The sequence below is a fragment of the Notechis scutatus genome, chromosome 9, assembly GCF_049901735.1.
Source record: "Notechis scutatus isolate UNSWTSFEM ecotype Mainland chromosome 9, rNotScu1.2, whole genome shotgun sequence".
Classification (NCBI taxonomy): Eukaryota; Metazoa; Chordata; class Lepidosauria; order Squamata; family Elapidae; genus Notechis; species Notechis scutatus.
Genome location: NC_142017.1, coordinates 7,219,932 through 7,241,709, shown reverse-complemented (window position 1 = coordinate 7,241,709; position 21,778 = coordinate 7,219,932). Strand labels below are relative to the sequence as shown.

At 39.6% G+C, this 21,778-nt stretch overlaps 1 protein-coding gene across 2 annotated transcripts in view; it reads right to left on the bottom strand.

Moving 5' to 3' along the window:
• ITFG1 (integrin alpha FG-GAP repeat containing 1) overlaps window positions 1-21,778 on the bottom strand; it is a 92,035-nt gene that overhangs the window by 46,486 nt on the left and 23,771 nt on the right. For both annotated transcript variants that reach the window (XM_087971494.1, XM_087971493.1), the window contains exons 8-10: window positions 20,596-20,680; window positions 12,650-12,744; window positions 11,842-12,014 (exon numbers count right to left, since the gene is read on the bottom strand). In XM_087971494.1, coding sequence (XP_087827620.1) covers window positions 11,842-12,014; window positions 12,650-12,744; window positions 20,596-20,680 — 353 coding nt within the window. The remainder of the gene's footprint in view (window positions 1-11,841; window positions 12,015-12,649; window positions 12,745-20,595; window positions 20,681-21,778) is intronic.

The following is a 21,778-nucleotide window of genomic DNA, read 5'->3' as shown; positions in this document are numbered from 1 at the left end:
GATGCAGCACGGCACGGCTGCGGGCACACACTGTGCCCCTTAAAACCCTTAACCGCGTGATGGCGAACCTATGGCACGCATGCCGGAAGTGGCACGCAGAGCCATCTCTGCGGACACGCGAGCTGTCGCTCAAGCTCAGTTCTACTGTGCATGTGCATGCGCCTCCAGCCAGCCAGCTGATTTTCAGGTGTCTGCCACGCATGCATGGCGGGCGGGGCACATGAAGGAGATGCGTGTGCATGCGAAGGGGGCGGGAGGAGCATGGGGTCTCACATGCATGCGCATGGGGGGAGCACGGGGTCCTGCATGCATGCGCAGGGGGCAGGGGTCACAGGAGGGAGCGTGCATGCATTGCATTATGGGGGCAGGCAAGTGTGCATGCTGTTGAGCACACGCACACGCATTTTTGGCACGCGACAAAAAGGTTAGTCCTCACTGCCTTAACCTGTCACAACTGGGCCCTAATTGAATAGGGGTTCCAAGAGCCACAGAAGGGATGCTGGTAGGCCAGGGACAAGGCACCAAGGCAGGGGTGGGATTCAAAAATTTTCACAACCGGTTCTGTGGGCATGGCTTAGTTGGTGGGCGTGGCTTGGTGGTCATGTGACTGGGTAGGCGTGTTTTGGTGGTCATGTTATTGGCTGGGCGTGGCCAACTCAACATCCCTCACATCAAGGCACGCATCTCCTCGCCAGGCCTCATGACTGTGGGGATGCTGCCTCAGTCATAAGTGTGAAAAAGGGTCATAAGTCACTTTTTTCAATGCCATTGTAACTTTGAATGGTCACTCCACACAAGCAAAGTACCAGCAAAGGAGGGGGGGGGAAAACTCCAGAGACGTTCCTGAGACAGGAAGTCTAGTCCTGCCAAGAATGTAATAAGGGTTAACGGAGAGGCAGTTTCTGTAAGCAACACCAGAATGTTTCCTTCCTGCCTTCCTTACAGGATTAGGCCAGTAATTTCTTCTAATAACCAGTTCTCCAAACTGCTTAGAATGTTAACAATCGGTTCTAGCGAACCAGTCTAGGTGTGAACTGGTAGAATCCCACCCCTGCACGAAGGTCACAGAGCCAGGTCAAACTCCCTTTTAATGCGCCCAATGTCCCGTCAAATGCTCCCATGTTCTTGGCAAGTCCCAGAGCAAAGCACACGCACACACACCAGCGTCTGGCTGCGCCCATTCCAGCAAAACAAAGGAACAGGGAAATGAGTCCAAGAAACAAGGAACAAACAATGAGTCCACGAAGTCAGGAAGAAGGCATTGAGTCCACAAGTAAGGAAGAAGCAAGCAATTCTGCAAACTCCAAATGTCTGTACTGGCATACCCAACTCTACCAATTGAATGTTTGTTCCTGACAAATGCCCCTCCCTATAATGTCTCCTTAATTCTCAGTCCCCAGGTGTGCCTTGTGAAGAGGGGCGGGACAATCTTCTCCTGAGTTGTCAGGTCAGCCTATGCTGTCCCCAACTTCTCTCCAATCTCCGTGCTCAGGGATCAGGAGGGGGCAGTCCTTGCTCATCACCTAAGCTCTGTTGTTCCTCATGTCTACTGCTTGTCCTCTCTCAGTCATCCTGCCCCCATTCCTCCCTGCTAGCGAGCCGTCCCAAACCTGAGGGGCCCTGGGCTGCCTCGGCTTGCTGCTCCCCACATTCCTCAAAGCCAACGAAGCCGCCCCCACGATCTCCATCAGTTCTAACTCTGGCTTGTCCTCCTCCGCAGATTCAGGCTCCGACAGGGGCATGACACCAGGTGTATCCTGGATCTGCCCTTGTTGTGGTCGGGTTTGTTGTACTCTACGGGCAGTCCTCATTTAGTGACCACAACTGGGCCTGGCAACTCGGTTGTAAAGCAAAGAATCGCTAAGGAAAACCATGACCGCGTGCTTATGATCCAACTTCAGCTTTCTTCTGCAAAGATCGTAAATGCGAGGATTGGTGGCTCTTTCATCGCTGTTATAACAGGGGTCGCGAAAGGAGGCAGTTGCTAAATGAGGTTTTAGCTGGATGAAAGGGTAGGTGTTACGTTTTGCGATGCTTTTATCTTGGTGGTGCTTCAACTTAGTTATTTCTCAGGACCGATGACATTTTTTTTTTAAAAAAAAAAATCATGGTTAGCTGAAAATTATATCTCCAGCAAGCCATCTGTACTCTGGAGGAGGAAACAGCTAGGCTGAAACAGAATCCTGCAGCAGCTGGGAACAGCAGTTATTTAAATCAGTATTTCAGCCATACCCCCAAATTATTTGGCTGTTATTGAAGATTTAAGATCAAATTATAAACCAGGCTGTGACAATACACTGAAATGGAAGCTAAACTAAGAACATTTATGGAGATTCTCAGCCATCGAGGTCATGGTTGTACCAACGATGCTTTTTTAGGAGGCAACTGGAATTTCTTTGGTTTTTTTTTTCTCCTTTTAGACATCTCGCTTCCCATCCAAGAAGCTTCTTCAGTTCTGATTGAGTGGTGGAGGATGAAAGGATTTATATTCCTTTCCAGGATGAAAAGCGAAATGTCTTTATGGAAAAAACGAAAAGCACCTTTGGGACCAAACTAAGGATAGCAATGTGTAACATCACAAGACCCTCACGGTTCATCCCAAGGCTGCACATCTGATTTGTATAATCTGGTTGGATCCTTTTTGTTTTTTATGTATCAATGCTTCCTGGGTGAATCCATGCCTTTTTTTAAGCCCAAGAAGCAAAGCACTGAAAGAATTTCCACCCGACTGTCAAATTGCCAAACATTTCTCTCTCTCTCTTGATTCACAAACTTTGAACACATAAAGGATCTTTGGCGGCATTTTGCCGAGAATTCCCTTTTCATTCTCTAGAGAGATCCGAATGTTTCTGTATCAGACACTGGATTGTTATGCATAAAAATGTCCATACATATAACAGAAGACCCTGGTAATTGAAAACTTTATAAATGCAGAGAAAAGAGTAAGATAAGTTCCTTTCCCACTCGCATTTGTGCGTAACGGAGTTCATGGATTCTAAATGAACACAGGACAACTCTATAATCAATCGTTAATCTTATTCAGGCCACTATACGCAACCTATTTTATAACTATTACAATAATCTTGGTTTTTTTTATTGCACTTGTTAACAACTGTCAATATATTTCCTCTCTAAAACGGCATGCTAAGTGTTTCATGCCAAGAGCCTCCCCTTCCAATTATCAGCTCAGATTTTACAAGGATTTATAAATATTTATAACCACCTTTGGCAGTTCATCTGCCAGTGGGAGAAAAACTGATTTTGTTTTTAAAGAGCTACTCTTTCCCTGTACACACACACACACAAAAGCAGAAATAGCATAAAGGTAATTCAAATTCTGGAGTGGGAGTGGTAAATTTTAGTATGAAGGACACCAGTAAATTTATGGAATAAGTATGAATACGTTTACTCCTCTGCTAGTCTCAGGTTTGACTATCTGCCAGATGGAGGCCAGCACAGAATTGAGGGAAATAAAAGCTTCTAAAAGTATATATGAAATATAGATCTCTCGTTTACTAGAGATGCAAAATTGTTGTTTTTCCTTCAAACAGCCTTTCAAAATGTGTAGCCATCATGATTTGGATATTCCTTTTTTCTGTCTGTCCATCTCTCTCATCCATCCATCTCTGTCTATCTCATCCATCCATTTCTATCCATCTATCTCAATCCATATCTTTCTATCCATCCACCTACTTCCAATTCAATCAACCTGCCGATCTATCAATCTACCTATCATAGCTGCCTGTTTACCTACCAACCAAATCTACCTACCTACTATAACTACCTATCATGTCTGTCTGTCTGTCCGTCATCTATCCAAATTTACATAGCTTACAGCAACAATTATAACTGCACAACAAACAATGTTAAGGGATAAGCTGTGCCACAGCTACATTTCCTGGAACTGAATCCCAGAGCTTAATGTAGACCTCTGTGTTTTAAAATAGTTCTCTTAACCCCACCAAGAAATGTGTTTTTATTCCGTACCATTCCTGTTACGTTTCTTTTCTCTTCCTACGTTGGAACAAGGGTTGACATCTTGTTGAAATTATCTTCAATTAGGCAGCTGTGTACAATTACTACTTAAAAGTCAGAACAATTTGCCTTCTTGAAAAATCACTTGCTTTAACTTGAAAGCTTTTAAACTTCCACTGCAAGAAAGACCTGCTAATAAAATGTTCCTTAAGTGAATCTTGAAATCATATATAGATTTCAAGAAAAACAACCACCTTGTCCTTTTTCCTCTCTCCTAGGCAGCTGAATGCTTTCTTTACTTGAGGTGAAGGATATACGTCTTCCTGGATTACAGTAATCAGCAAACTCTGTCAACACTTGCTTTCTAAACAAAGAAGTGCTGATATTATACACGCCATGGCAGAACACTGGCGACCCCGGGTATTTGAGGGTCACATTACAAGAGTTGTAGAAAGCAAAGAAATGAGCATCATGCATATTCAAAAATTGGAAGAAAAGGATCAAGAAACAAAGGAGGCTCATCAACGCCTAATGTCATGCTTATAGCAAGCAATGATTTACACTGAAGGGAGAAAATGCATGAATGCACACATTTTTATACTTCGGATGACCACGTGCGTTTTGTTTGCGTTGCAGAAATGGGAATCCACAGATGGGTGACATGGGCTGACTTGTCTTTTGAGAAAGGCATTTTGGAGAACATCAAATTCTAAGGACACACCAGTGGATGTGCCGTGGCTCGATTCGTACACCACCGGCCTTTAGCCACTTTCTATCATGTCCTTAGTGTGAAGAGGCCAACCTCAACCCAGCCAAATAAAGTCAATCCTCCTTCAGAAGAGAGAGACAGAACATACAAACCCTAGCAAAGGGGCAATTAGCAACATTGGATGCTGCTAAATGTCCGTTGCCAAGAAATACAACTTTAGATCCAAAAATGGAATTTGTTTTAATCTATCCAGAAGTTGGTTTATTTCTCCTTCCTATCTCCTATCACCAAATATAGTGTTTTTTAGAGATATCTCTAGAGCAGGCATACTTGGTTGGGTATACTGGGGGTTGCCTTAATTGTTTATAGACCTAAAAGCAGCAAATACAAGGATTACACTACATACCTTTGCCAAGTAATCTGTTTTTGAAGAGCAGGGCTCAAGGATGAGAGGAAGGGGAATAGAAGTAGAACTGGTAACTTTGAGATAGGCAGATATATAAAGAACGTGATTAAAGGAAGGAAATGGCTTTCCTTCGTTTTTCCATAGACAGGTAGACCTGACCTCTTCCCAGAGCGGATACCTGTCAGGGCTCCAACAAATCCACCTCCATTCAAATCATAAGTCTCTAGCTGCATTTCTCAGAGGAAAAAAAATGATTTATTAGAAATGGCCATGTTGGCGTTAGCTGGATGCAGCCGACATTAACATACATCATTCATTTTCCCCTTGATCCTGGTCCCCTGGTCCCTCCATCCCCTGGATGTATATTCTCCAATGGGACACATCCATAGCCAAGACTCATCAATCATGCTCTCCAGTAATATTTTTGCATGCCGACAACTTTGGGCTGCCAGGGCGATTAACTAGGCACTTGAGGAATGCAGTTTTCCCCCACTCCCTTTCTTCTGGCAGCTAAAAAGACTAAAGGAATATCTTTTTAGTTGACAAAACCACTATTAGACATTTATATGCTCTTTGTGACATGCAACACTGACACTATTTCTTAACATGTGTAAGCCTTTCCTCAAAATTAATTCTCTCAAGCCGTTGACGATAATCAGGAATATCTGTTACTCTGGCAATACTAAAACAATAAACATGGCTGTTTTAACTTTGCTGATTTGATAAGCCAGCTGTAATTAGAGTTTTTTTCCCCTTCCCCTTTCTAAATCAATGGACTTATTTGTCTAAGGCCATCTAATCACCAAGAGACTTAAGGTAGCCTTGAGGCTTCCAGCAGCTTCATTCAATTGTTTTGTTTGATTTCATAAATTTTTAGTGGAAAAACATTCCCTTTCTCTCTGCTTTATTAAAAGAACACTGAAAGTCACTAAAATGATCTGTAATCAGCACACGGTTATATCAGTGAGAGAATGAGGAATGGTGTTGTCCCAATTAGATTTATATAAGAAAATATCATTCTGATTCTGAATACGACGTAGGCGGCTGTCATGCACAGAAGTAGAATAAAATCTATTCCTTTATCGTACTAGTTATTTCCAGATTATAATGTTTGATTATTATTTTTTTAGTCTACAACATTAAACCACACTTTATGAGAAATAGGCTTTCTTTTTTCAGACAGACATCAACAGGTTAGTTCTTCTGGAACCCTCAACCCTTGGGAAAGAGCTAGAAAAATAAATATTTGAGCTTCTTGGAGCAAACTTTACTTTCAGTCCCTTACATATTTCATCCACCAGAAACTTGCCATCTCGATTTAAAGCAGTCACTGAGATTTTGCTTCAGCACTGACTGCATTAATTGATGGTTCTAGGCACATCAATCACATTAAAGTCAAGCTGGAAAGAAAAATTCAAAAATCCTACTAGTTTTGCATGCGAAGTAGAAGAAAAAAAAAATCTATCATTGGCTTTGGGCCAAGAGAGAAACAGCCACTGTTCTGTTCAGCTTTTCTTGCCATATAGTTCATTGATTTATTAAATATATATATGCTACCAAAACTCCCAGTGACTCTGGGCAATTCTCAAATTACAAAAATATTAAAACAAAAAGCAGAAAGATGGATGAGATAACAAACCCAGATCTTGCAAACAAAAGCAAGACGACGGAGCTTGAATCTTTAGTTTCTTTTAAAATGCCTGTGTATTGAATTAAAGCATTTGTAATGTTTTTCACAAATTTACGAACTAAGGAGAAATTTCCTGACAGCTAGAACAATTAATCCGTGGAACTGCTTGCTTCCAGAAGTTTCAAATGTTCTAACACTGGAAGTTTTTAAAGAAGAGATTGGATAACCATTTGTCTGAAGTGGTGTAGGGTTTTCTACCCTGGCAGGGGGCTGGACTAGAAGACCTCCAAGGTCCCTTCCAACTCTCTTATTCTACTCTGTTCTGTTTTACATGTAAGTGAGTGCATGTTGACATAGAAGCATGCACCTTAGAGGATAATAGAAGAGGAATAATGTTCTGAGAATGCTCCTCCTAAAAATTCTTGCTTTTTTGTCAGGAATCTATCAACCATATTACTGGCAGTTCTCGACTTATAACAGTTCAGTTAGTGAACATTCAAAGTTACAACGGTATTGAAAAAAGTGACTTATGACCACTTTCCACACTTATGGACTTGTGATGACCCAGGGTGGGGATACAAAATAAACACAGACACAAAAACCCGGTGAAGCCCCTTTTATTCCTTCACTTTGCTTCTAAGTTCCAAATATCCTTGACTGAAGACAAAAAACTCCCACACAACCAGTTACAAGGAGGAGGGAAAAATCAACACGAATCAGGCAAAATAAGGGCTGGAGGACGGCCACAGATAACAGAACACACACTGGGAAGGACGCTAAACTCAGAGAGGAACCATAAACTAGAGATATTTCCATGCTTTGTTTCCATCACTCGCTCGTACACATGTCCGTCCTCTTATCCAGTTGTCACAGCTACAGCCCATGAAGAGGATCAAGGCCCTCTCCTCCCCAGTAGACCAGGTCTCTCCCTGATCCTCTCCTCCCTGCGTGCCCTAGGATGGAGAGGGGACGGGTCTGGGTTCTCCTCTGACTGTCCAGCCGGCCTCTGCCCTTCCCCAGCCTCCTCCACAACCTCAGGAGCCACACTTCCACTCCCTGTTGGCTGTTCCTCCTCTCCCTCAGAGTCAGTCTCCACTAGGGGCATGACAGGTCTCACATAATCAAAATTCAAAATGCTTGGCAATTGACTCATATTTTTGACGGTTGCAGTGTCCCAGGGTCATGTGATTCCCTTTTGCAACCTTCTGACAAGCAAAGTCAATGGAGAAACCAGATTCAGTTAACAACCAGGTTACTAACTTATCAACTGCAGTGATTTACTTAACAACTGTGACAAGAAAGGTCGTAAAATAGAGCAAAACTCACTTGAAAGTCTCACTTAGCCGAGGACAGCCTGTAACGTTACTCTGCACCCAACAACATTTTGCTTTTATCAGTCATAAAAAAAGTAACAGAGGGGTTTTTTTGCTCACTGGAATTGTTCAGGAAGCTTAAAGATAAATACTTCAAATTTCTGTTTTTTTAACTGAAGAAGACACGCTTGTCACTTCAGTAAGTATTTAGGTCTGCCTTTAAATATTTGGAACTAATGGCCACCTAAAGCATTTTAGAAATGAAAGCTTGAATTCAAAGAGCTTTTTAAATCCGATGTTATGGAATTACTGTACCCATGGAAAGGTAAAATGCTGATGGCATCAGAAGGCAACATTCTTATTAGTATTAACATTTTTATATGCAGAGCCTCCAATTAAGTGGAGTTTTCGAAGGACAAATATGTATGCAAGTAACACCGAGAGGAAGGATGGGGGATGAATCTGGAGAAGATAGTCCAACATGCTAAAAGGATAAGTAGATATACTTTTTTGTTTTTACTTCAGCAAGCCATCAAGAGCAAAAAATGGCTTTAATTATAATCATTAAACTAAACACAGCTTTAAAAACGTTAAAAGATAACCATTAAAAGAACCCCACAGTAGAAATGACATGCGAATGTATAAACAATCAAAACCTACCATGTAACCAATCACTTTTTGGGAGTCATATTTCTGAAGATGCACTGAAGTTCATAAAATATTTTTAGAAGCATTGTATTTTAATTAAATCCCCACGGGAAGAATATTAAACAATTTTCCAAATTCCAGGTGCCAAATCAGTTAAGCTACTTTTAAATTCTCCTGTCCTCCTTCCCACAAAACTAACTGAAAATTGATGTAGCAAAACAGAATGGTGTTATTAAAGGAAAAGAAATAATGGGGAGGGAAATGCACATAGACTTGGAAATCAGTGACGTACTACTGCAATCCTCTGTCCAGATACTAACTGTGGTAGTAATTCTGAAATATTGATTCATGTTATTGACCCGTTCCTACTGACCCATTGTATCATGGTATGAGCAAGTAATGCCACATGTGTCACCACATCTTTGCACAAATGACACAAACAAGTAATTTTTGCCTTGATTGCGTGATGCGAATTACATTCTTCACTGCGACTGATAGAATTAAAAGTATGATCCATGTGACATTGTTCGACCTTACACACCAGATGTCTATGGATGAATTACCACAATTCTACTGCAATGCAGATGACATTTTAGAACTAATTACACTAACCTTGTCCTATGATTGACCTGTGTTTTTTTTTAATTAACATCTGTAAGGGAGGCTAGCCCAGAGAAGCCAGTTCTTCCTATTTAGCTGTTCAAGTTGTGAGATAACCCTAACCCTTAAGCAGCAATATTTGGGGGAAAGAGAAGTGAGTGAGTGAGCAGGAACTATCAATGATTTACAGGGACAATGTTCATAAACATAACTCAGTTTATTTCAGTCTTAGTGGCTCCTTTAGGGTCATCATGCTTTGGTATCTATCCTGTAAATTCTAAATTAACTGGTAACACCGGGATTTCTGAAAGCAAATGTACTTTAACCTGGGTACTCCCAAAGTATAATCAAGTTTTGGTACTAATGCCAGGTAGAGTAGAGAATGCTAATTTAAGGCAAATAATGGTTATACTTGAGTCATAACAGTTTTATATATCTTATATCGCCCTGTATTTTAAAAGTAGAAACCTATGCTCCATTCAGGGGCTTTAAATCTGACAAACTGGCTGCATATTTTATTTTTTAAAAAAATTTATGACCTCTTAACATTGAAGATATGATTAAACGGTACTGTCTTCCTGAAACAAAAATGGGAAAGGTAGCTGAGCGGTGAGGAATCTGGGTGCTGTGGTTTATAATGAAATTATGACTATGCTGAACTTCAATCAATAGTGCTTATTATTATTTGATACAAGCAAAAATTACGGTAGTTTAAAAATGATAGTTAGCACATCTATTTGCATATTTTGCCTTAGGTAGCATGACTGACGCAATATTAATAATAAAATGCCATCTCAATTAAAAATAGAAGTACCTTGTTCCTGACACTGCACACACAAACCAGCATTTCTTTTGAGGGAGAGGCATACAGAAATTTCACGGGCACAATCAATCATATATGCTCAATCTGGGATTAAGGAAACAGTGCACAAATTCTCCCCCCCCCGCCTGTCTTTTATAACAATAACAACAACAACAACAATAATAAATCATTTGCCTGTAAGCAAGAACTAGTGGGACCGTAAAATAGAAAAAGTCATAGAAAATGAAAAAGTTAAATTGCTCTGGGACTTCAGAATCCAGACAGACAGGCACTTGCCCACATAACAGCACAGACTTAATAGTTGTCGATAAGAAAGACGAAAAAGTTTGGATAGTGGATAGGCGCCTTAGGTGCAGTTCCAAAACAACTGGAGCACCATTTGAACACCATAGGCATTGACAAATTTGCCATCAGTCAATTGCAGAAGGCAGCTTTACTTGGAACAGTTTCCATCCTGCAGCGATGTCTGTAACACCCTCAAACTTTGCCTATCCCAGGTCCTTTGTAAGGACTCGATAGGTAGACAAAAATGCCAAACCCAGTCTGAACATACCTGGCTGACTGTGCGAATAATGATAATGATGATGATGATGATGATGATGATAATAATAATAATAGTTCCAATCTTCCCTTATTCTATATTTCCATGGTTATCAACACCACGAATTCCTCTTTAGAACATTTTTAAGAACTGGGATTTTTTTAAAGCCGTAATTTAGAAACAGAATATAATGATCAAATTCGTTTATTTTCATGCCATGTGTCACTTCGAATGTTTATGTCATTTGATCAAGGATATAGTAAACGAAGAATGCTTGCTGTAAATATTTTCCATGCAGTTATATAAACTTTCAAATCCCAAACACATATGTTCATAGGAGAGCTCCAGGGTATTGCTTCTTAGGGCTGAAGATTTCCAGATGTTTGCACAAAAGAAAAGCAAGCTGCTTCGTGGCATTGTTGGCATTTTGAAAGTGGAAAGCTGATGACTGAGCAAGAATACTATGTCAACTACCAGAAAATGCACCTATAGTGCATCCTATTACAATGAAATAGGTCAGTGTTTACGCAAGGGCTCCAGGCAACAAAGGAACTGGCAACACCCCTCAAGAACAGAAATTCTGTTAGCCTTATTGACTTTTGTCCTAATCTTAACACTAGAGCTGCATTTTAATATTTAACATTTGAAAATCTCCAGTTTCAACAGCGAAGGAAGGAATCGGTATATATCAAAAAAAAAGAGGCACGGGAAACAGCATGGGTGTAGTCTTTCAAACCATCACAGGAATTATCCCTCTAAATGCAACTGGTGAAGAATTACAGTGCATGCTGGAAAAAATAAGAAGGAAATTTATCTGTGCTTTTTTTTTTTTTTTACACAATGACTACAGGCAGGCAGAAAACAGTGAAAACGTAATGCACTTCGCTTCCTGGACTCCCACTTCTAAAATGCTGTTTAGCAGCAGAAAAAAAAAAAATAGGCCACCCAGAACACAAAAACAGACCCATAAGGGCTGTGTTTAGAAGGAAGGATCTTAATTCTACAAGGCAGCATTCCCAAGCTGGTGTTGGAGCGGATTGTAGGATTGGCAATTAAGGGAAGTGCAGTCCCACACACACAGGGAAGGTCGAGGCTGCTATGATATTTTAAGGTGGAAGAAAGAGGCATGCACAACTATGGCAAGGAGCAAAAGTTACACCCTCCCTCCAAAGTCCCATTGACTGGCAGTACCGTACCTTCCTGACATGTTTTTCAGTATAGCAAGGGCATCCGGATAGCCATCCATGTTATAATCTCCAATATGAAGAGTGATTGGAAAGGAAATTTCATCTGCGGTGGGATCATTGCTATGTGGAACAAAACCCCATACATTTACGCCATCGGAGAAATTCTGCAACACTGGAAACCACTGGAAACAATAATAAGAATGTCAGGGTTCTAAGTAATAAATCCATAGCAAGCAAAACTCTGAGGCAGGTAGATTCCTCAAAGAATACCTGAATTGGAATTATCATACTGGCACATAAATGGTGAAAGCCGACTCTGAAGTCTTCCGCGGTTTTCACCTAATTAAAAGTTTTTCTACTTTCTTGAAACAATGAGTCACATGGTCCAATCAGGGTGCAGATTGGCACCAGGTGGAATCCCTCCACCTTCCTCCCACCAGGCGTGACAATGTCCTTGGTTCCCAAGAGAAAATATATTGTTTTGGCTACAGAATCCCCTCTATCTCCAACCCCCCCCCCTCCCTATCCCTCAGCTCCAGCGTGGCAACACTGAAGCGGTCAAAAATGGCTTCAGTCAGGTCAGCTTCACGGTTGCAAAGAAGGGGGAGGGGAATCATAAACGGTCATGAAGTGAGGGCTTGACTGTTGTTGTAAGTCAAAGACTATCTGTACTTCTGTCTTTGCTACAGCAAACTTGACTGCTTTATAAAATGGTCCCTCGTTACTGTGCCCTTGAGGGTAACGTCAAACCTTGTTACTGGCTCATTTTTCATATACGACACGTTCAAATTCAAGATACAGTAGCAGCACAGCGTACCTCATCCAGTCCCAGTTTAGATAGGTAGATGACACTTTTTTGACAAGCTGTATCTGCACAAGCTGGCAGCAAATGCTCGGTCTGCCCGTCACCATCTGGCAAAAACGAGAGGAAAATAAAAATAATTCAGCTTAGCGGGACTACAGAAATGTGCTTTTTATCACTGGGGGGGGACAACTACGTACAGACAGAGAGAATAAATGTTGGCAAGATGTAAACAAAAGAAGCATCCTGGTAATTAAAGAGAAGTTGTTGACAAGCTTACCCAGGCTGCCTGAGAAAGCCAAAGGAAATCATCCAAACCATAAAAAAGCAAAAATTAGAATATTTTGGGCATGTGATGCAACACCTGGAACAATACGGCATACTTCATTTATTCCTCCAGGGAAAGATTGAAGGCAAACGAGAAGGCAAACGAGAAGAACATCATAATGGCTTCAAAATCTAAGGGACTGGTTTGCAACAAAACTTAACTGCATTTTTTTTTCATGCAGCTGTTGATAAAAATGGGATTGCCAACATGATTGCCAATGTCCAATGACGGATATGGCATAAGAAGAAGTAGTAGTAGACATGTGGTAAAGCAAAGAACTATTGGAGTAGGATTCCTATTCTAGCACAGAAGATTCTTCAAGGGAATATAAAGATAAAACCAGAAACTTTTTGGGGGGTGTTTAATGCAAAAAGACTTGGGGGAAAAAAATCAGAACTTTGATGTGATATATGTTGATGGCAGCAAGATTACTTTATGCACAAAAATGAAAGGACACTTTGATCCCCACAATGGAAGAATGGCTGCAAAAATTGATGGAGTTAGCAGAGATGGCTAAATTGACTGCTTTGATAAAAGACAAAAACACAATTACTTTTCTTTCTACTTGGAAACAGCTTCTGGACTTTGTGTTTGAGATGGGAAAAAAAATTAAACTTTTTCTTCCTTCCCTTCCCCTTTCCCTCCCCTATTTTTCCTATATTTGTTTTTGTAGTTTTCTGTAGTTTTCTGTGTGAACAAATAAAAATAATAATAATTATGGAGACGTTGTGATCCTTTCACCTTGTCAGCCTGTTTTGCAACCCTTCCAAATTGTAATTGTTGTAAAAATTGAGTCAGGCATGATGATACATGATGATTGAAATGAGAAGGACAAGGGGTGTTGCATTCATGATTCAAAGTAACTACATTAACATCTTTTATTGTTGATTTCACAAAGAGTTTCTGGCCTGAATATTCCTGTATCTGACAGATATCTCTTACAGTTGCCACAAAGAAAAGGAGACCAGGATATTATAAATTCCCATTTGCGTGCTGTCTTTATAAATTATAAATTCCTCTGGTTAAAAAGGTAAAATCTACATAGCAACTAATTCCAGGGAAAGAAGTAAGTTTCTTTCAGCAAAAAAAATATGTTGCTTTTCAGGGTTGGGAATATATGGAAGAATGTATGTGTGAAAATTCAGATAAGAAATGCCATTATGTAGGTGCAGTCCCACAAAAAAATTTTTTTTACATACACATTGCCCTTTAGTCTTTTAATTTCTTAAATAGTTAAGTGGTGCTTTTATGCCTTTGTCTATATACTTATGAAATTTAACTGATGTTTATGAGAACATGCCATAAATATTTTAAGCATATATAATGCCTCCAACAAGTACTAATTAACTGATTATGCGATTAATCAATAGTATAGTTTGAAGACTTCTTAGGCAATAACTGTAAGAAATTAGAATGCAAACAAAAAGTATCCTTACATACTCTTACAAAATATCAGTATATTATGAAAAACACTTTATTATGATGAAAAGGACTCTTAACTAAATAGAAACTATCATGATACAATTATTTAAACAAATACTTTCCGAAGTTATGGACCAAATTAAATCAATAATGAAGAATACTGTAATCATCAATCTTCAAATATTTTTTATAAAGTACTGAAGACCAACAAACCCATGCTTATCTCATCATCTCTAAAAACTTACCTAAAAAGTTTTCAGATTGTACTTCATATAATACAAATACTATATTTATATTTGCAAAAAGGTCATTTGTTTATCTTTTGCTGTCTACTCTGAAGTCAAACAAAATGTTTGTTGCGGCCTCCTTGATTGCAGTTCTGTTCTGCTTGCTACCTACTGAGATAACTTTTATGTTCCTATTTGGTTTAATTTTCATTTTAAATAAAAACCTCCCAGGGTTTTGTCCGTTTTAATTAGGGATGTAAATACCCCAGCAGGTGACAGCGATGAAGCCAGGATTACATTAACACCTCATCATCATCTCAATCAACTTTCGGGAGCTTATAAAAATATGACTAGGTAGCCTTGCCAAGCTTATTAAGCAAAAATTTTGTAAGCAAATGTTACAACAATTTAAATATATTACCCCCTGAAAGCTGAGATAACTAATAATTGTTTAATGAAAGTCTAGGAGGCAAATTTGAGACCCACCCATAAAGGGTTCTATAAAAGCAGTTCCATGTATTCACGGAAGAATTGCAGATTTATTATTCCGATGGTGGACTATTACACCAAATTGATATATTATCACAAAAGCTATCTGACCTTAAATCAGATGGAGAGGAGTGGGCAGGATGAGGGTGGCTGGAATTAGAGTCCTAAAGAGACCTGTTGTTCAGTTCAAATATAATAGGGATTTATATTTACATACTGTAATTGGGATTTATCGACCTACAACCAGACTACGAACCCCTCAGGATTCAAATTGACCGCACAGCCAACCAGCCACAACACCAATTAAGAACCAAGTAAGAAATGTATATAATATAAATTTATATATGGCTTTATAAAAAATAAAATCACAGCATCTCAATTCACAATGTTCTTCTCCTTGGGATTTCGAGGCATAAATGGCTGTGACTTAAAAAACGATTTTTTAGCATTCTAAGTTGGTAGATAATGAATCTGACTCTCCTTTAAAGGTTAAGAGTACCTTCTGACAGATTAAACTGTTGCTTTGCATATCTAACTGTGGCTTTGCATATCTAAAAATCAAGAATTTAATGTTGGGTATTCATTCAAGAAAAATAACAGGACACACGCACACACATACACACACACACAGAGGCGGCTCCCCAAAGAAAGCTCTAATTTTATGCATCTTGAGAATGTGCAGAATTTGTAGACAACCCTGGGTTGCTCTAAGCCAAGAGGCTTAGAGTAAAAGGGAAAGGTTTCCTGTCCAGTCGAGTTCGACTATAGGGCACGATGCTCATCTCCGTTTCTTGGCCGAGGGAGCCAGTGTTGTCTGAAGACAATTTCTGTGGTCATGTGGCCAGCATGGCTATATGCCAAAGGCATGCGGAATGCTGTTACTTTCCCACTGAAGTGGTACCTATTTATCTACTTGCATTTGCACTCAACAACATTTTGGTGTGGCACCAACTATAGAGAAGATGAGAGAAGGCCAACTCCGCTGATATGGACATGTCCAGAGAGCAGCAACTTCCACCGTGGCCAAGACTGCCTACCAACTAGAAGTCAATGGCCAGGGACCTCGTGGGCATCCAAAACATAGATGGCAAGACACCATCAACAAAGACAGGCAAGCCGCAGGCCTGCGCCCTGGAGACACAGCTGACCGTGCAAAGTGGTGTTCAATGATCCAAAAAGTGGACTCTGCACCTGAGGAAATACGCTAGGAAGAAGATGATTTGCATGCTTTCAAACTGCTGGTGGGCAGTTGCTAGGGCAAGGAATGGGAGCTCACCCCATTGCGTGGCACTGGGATCTCAAACTGGGCTATCAGATCTCCAGCTGACAAGCTCAACATCTTTAACCACCGAGCCATCGCGCCTCTGCTTAGAAGTAGGTCGAGACTGAAACAAGGACCTACATAGGAGTACTCATCTCAAATGATCTAAGCCCCAGAGCTCACTGTAACAGCATTGGCAAAAAGACATTAAGAGTTGTTAACCTTATTTTGCGAAGCTTCTTCTCCAGTAACATTGAATTGCTAACTAGAGCATACAAATCCTTTGCCAGACCAATTCTCGAATGCAGCTCGTCCACCTGGAACCCGCACTGTATATCGGGCATTAACACGATTGAGCGGGTTCAAAGGTATTTCTTGAGAAGAGTACTCCATTCCACTACTCTCAATAGTATTCCCTATGCCTCCAGGCTTGAAATTTTGGGCTTGGACAATCTTGAACGGTCCGATCTAAGCATCGTTCATAAAATTGTCTGCTATAACATCTTACCCATCAACGACTTCTTCAGCTTCAATCACAATAATACACGGGCAAACAACCAATTACACACTCAAGGTAAACCACTCCAAACTCAATTGCAGAAAATACGACTTCAGCAACAGAGTGGTCAATGCCTGGAATGCCCTACCCGACTCCCTGGTTACAGCCTCAACCCCTCACAGCTTCAACCTCAAACTATCTACCGTGGACCTCACCATATTCCTGAGGTCCTTAAAGGGGACATGCATAAGCGTACCAGCATGCCTGCTGTCCCTGTCTTAACTGTCCCCATTTATCTGTATTTACTTCCTTTGTTCATGTTTATATTCATACCTATACTTGTTATCTTGCACGTTTGATAAATTTAAAAATAAATAAATAAAATAAATATTTAATTGGGACCAACTGGTCTTACTGAATGGATTCTACCCAAGAGGGATTTCAATTAATTTTCCTTTGAGACAATTAAGATTGTGAGTTGCCTTCGCTTCATCTCATGACTAGGATGAGCCAGAGAATAACAAAATGTCCATAATAATGTGTAAGTCTTTCCAGTAGCTGTATTGTTTTCATGCTATTGATTTGTTGTTATTTTACTATTGCAATTGCATTTTTGTAACATATTTTGCCTCTGTAGAAAAACCATTGATGAAAAACTTAGACACAAACGTATACTTTAGTTTGTGCTTACAACAAGAATGAAGCTTTTTATTAAACCTAAAACGTAGTTTAGTAGCAGCTCCCAAATGAGTTTTTAACTCCAACAGTGGAAGATGAATACGTTCCTAAATTGCAACGGTCTCTAGACATTATCAGTAAACTTATTAAAACGTATTTTAATCAGTCCTGGCTCAAATCACTTTGCATGCAAGTATACTATAGATGCTGCAACTCCAAAAATGGATAACCACCAAGGACATGATTTAATAAAAATAAGCCAAAGGACAACTAATTTGCCAGTTATTAATGTTCGCTGCACTGAAGTGGCTGAAACAGTATCTCTCTGTTTTGTTAATGCTGAAATATCATTTTAAAACAAAGCTTAAATTAAAATTTAAACCAATTAAGAAGTAAATTGTAGCGGAGGAACAACATGGAGATTAAAGATGTGTGTTTTTTAAATTTATTCAATAAAGAGGGAGCACAAGAGGTTGAGAATAGTTTTCACAGAAGAGGAAATAGCTCATTTATGCTATGGGGTTGGTTTACCTCCCCCACGCTGCTATTTTCTATTAAGGAAATTGGCTTTTCTGTGTTTTTTTCTTTTTTCTTTTTCTTTTGGATTTTCCATTAAACTTAAATTGCAAAAGACTGTTTTGGAAATAAATAACATGCAATTTCATGGAAGATCAAAACAGCCTCAACAAGCGGTGGCTCTTTCTATCTAGATCATATTTATTTATCTGAGGGGTCCTTGGTGTTCTCTGTGCTTGTTTTCTTGCAGACGTTTCATTACCCAACTAGGTAACTTCATCAATGCTAGAAGGGAGTAGGGTTTGTAGAATGATGGAGGAGGAGAAGGAGGAGAAGGAGGACTGCGGGGGTACTTTGTGCTCTCTGAGCTTGCTTTTTTTTCTTGCAGACATTTCATTACCCAACTAGGTAACATCATCAGTACTAGAAGGGAGTAGGGGTTTGTAGAATGATGGAGGAGGAGGAGGAGGAGGAGGAGGAGGAGGAGGAGGAGGACAACTGTGGGATACTTCGTGCTCTGAGTTTGGTTGTTTTCTTGCAGATGTTTCATTACCCAGCTAGGTAACATCATCAGTGCTAGAAGGAAGTAGGGTTTGTGGACAGGAGGAGGATGACAACAACTGTGGGGTCCTTGGTATTGTCTCTCTCTGTCTCTGTCTCTGTCTCTGTCTCTGTCTCTCTCTCTCTCTCTCTCCCTCCCTCTCTCTCTCCAGACATTTCTTAAGTTTTGCCCCATATGACCACCTTTCTTGCCACAGTTTTTAAGCGAATTGTGTTTGAATTTTGATCATGTGACCATGGGGCTGCTGCAAAGGTCATAAGAGTGAAAAACAGTCATAAGTCACTTTTTTCCCCCAGTGCCGTTGCAACTTTGAACGGTCACGAAATGAGCTGTTCTAAGTCGAGGACTACTTGTAGGGCGGCTGTTACTATCTTTGGTAGGATGCTGTGGCTTAGTATAACTCTACATGGAATGATAATGTTACACGTTTGGAATCCTTGCTTAGAAGTGTCTCTCGTGCATCTTTTGAAATTTTAAGCGAATTCATGTCTTCTTAAGAATACGGCTTATTTCTAAAATTACACCTGCCCTTTGGCTGTCAAGGAGCTTGCACTTGGTGTGATGAAATTCTAATCAGATTAACTTGTTTACATCTCTCATAAATAAATGAATGTATTTGATGTAGGCTTCATGCTTATTAGCATTCATGGCATTTCCCAAGACCATCTGCTTTTGAGGAGTTGCGAACAGCTCTCGGTGACAGGTTATTAGAATCCCCTGCCCCCCAAAAAACAAGGATTAAAAAACAACAACCCCATTATATTATTTAGGATGGCTACATTTCCACCTTCACTTGCCTATAATGGACCTTCTTTTTAAAGAAGGGAACAGTATATGTAAACATTCCCGCAAGCTGCCAAAAATCCCTAGCGGATTTGGTAGCATGCAAATAGAATCATTAAAATAAAACCTCGTTTTAGTCTGATTTTAGTTCGTTCTATAGCAAGAGTTGCAGTTTAGAGGCTCCCTGGACACTTACTCGGGAGTAATGGTATTTAATTAAAGGTCAAGCATAAATGCAGGAAAATATTAATGGGATTTATTTAGAAGGGAACAGATTAGGGTAGAATGCTGTCGGTGTTTATTTTCAAATAAACAGGCACCGTGTTTTTTTAGGACTAATAACATTTTCGAGATCTTGGTTAATCAACTCTTACACTTAATCTGAGTCAAAAGGCCAAGAAAAATCTAGTTAATCAAATCCTCTCCCTCACTTTTAGAGATATTAGATGACGAGAACAATTGTGACTGGGAAGACCAAAGTATGTAGATAATTCCCTGACATTTTAAAAACCAAAACTTCAGCTCAGTTTGTCTCAGCCTTGGTTACTGACCACGATTTAGATGGAAAATTAATGTAGAACTCACTTTATATTCTGATCAGAGGAAAGAAAATGGGGGAGCAATTATGTTCTTTTTTTTTTTAACGGAAACCAGATTCTGAATGTGGACTTTTAAGTTTTATTGTTATTAGTAATTTGAAAGTTTATCACACTAAATATACAATAAGGTGCTTTAACAAGGACATAAAATAAAAAGAGCTAAAAGGGTTGATGATCGGATACAAAATAACATTAGAATCTGGCACCTGGTGTCATAAATTTAATGATAACAATGACTTTTTGGAATTGTTAAAAATACATACTAATTCATAATTTGGCCCCTTAATTAAAAGCAAAAGTATTAATTCTCTCCACAAAAATATTGCTCGAAATTAGATTCCCAGAAAGTTAAGACAGTTTAATAATTGGTATTTGCGTTTTAATAAGCAGTACAATTTAAATATTTTGTGTACATCTCAGATATTAATTGATAAAGTACATATAAAAACATTTTAGCAATATAAAATTTAGAAAGTTAGAGTTTTCTTAAAATGGTATTATCACCCTAATAATTTCAACTGCATAAATAAGACATTCTTGCATACAGAGAAAATACATTTAAATCAAATATTTGGGAGAAGGAAAAAGGTATCTCACCAAAATCAGCAAATACTGATTGTCCTACAACAACCGCATCCTTTGGTTTTTCCTTTATGTGTTGAGGTTTGGCAAAATCTCCATCCTGTCAATAAAAATATATACATATATCTAAAATGGCCATCAATCCATAAATATTTCTCATAAAAAGGTGGAAAACAATGAACATAATAACCCACAAACTGTAAAAACATTATATTTTATGGAGGCAATATAGTTTGGTTTTTTTTTATTTTCACATATTTTCAATCACTTCATAAACTAACTTGAAGATTTAGAAAAGGAAAAAAAATATGGTTGCAAATATCTTGGTTTAGCCTTAGCTGGAAAAGAGTTCCATATGTGAAATAAAGATTTTGGACAGAAATGTTAATAGACGAGATGGGCCCTAATGAAATTAGCTTTCAGTGTTAACTACAGTATGGAATCAAATGGATTATTAAGGAGAAGAATCAATTTTAGTAATAATTGTGTCAACCAATAATTGCTCACACTCCTTGCCCTCGAGGAAAAAGAAAAAAAAAAAAGAGTGAAAATAGCTTTCCAAAAATTATATTAGTATTTTATGGCGACTGCTTACTCTCTTAGATTTACTGATCAAATTCAATGGGGAACAAAGAATAAATTCAGTAAGGAAAGAGGAAAAAGGGATATACAGGTTTATTTTACCATGGGCACTCTCAGAGCCTTAAAAAGTCTTTAGATTAGCTATTAGTCCTCTGTACTCTAGAGCAGTGATCCCCAACCTTTTTTATGCCGCGGCCCGGTACCGGCATCAGCTGGGCGCCGTGGCCCGGTACCGGCATCAACTGGGCGCCGCCATCTTTTTGACGAAAAGATGGCAGCGCCAGCGCTCGGTGAGCTTTTTCGGGTAGAAATGGCTTTCTACCTGGAAAAGCTCACCGAGCTCACCGCCATCTTTTTGATGAAAAAGTGCTTCCGGTGAGCTTTCTACCCGAAAAGCTCACCGGAAGCACTTTTACCAAAAAGATGGCGGCGCTCAGCAACCAGCGGCCCGGTAAGACTTGTTCCGCGGACCGGTACCGGTCCACGGACCGGCGGTTGGGGACCCCTGCTCTAGAGCAGAACAGCACTGTAAGATCTCTGGACTTCAATTTCCAGAATTCACCATGCTGCCTGGGGAATTCTGGGAGTTGAAGTCCGCAGATCTTCAAAAGTTACT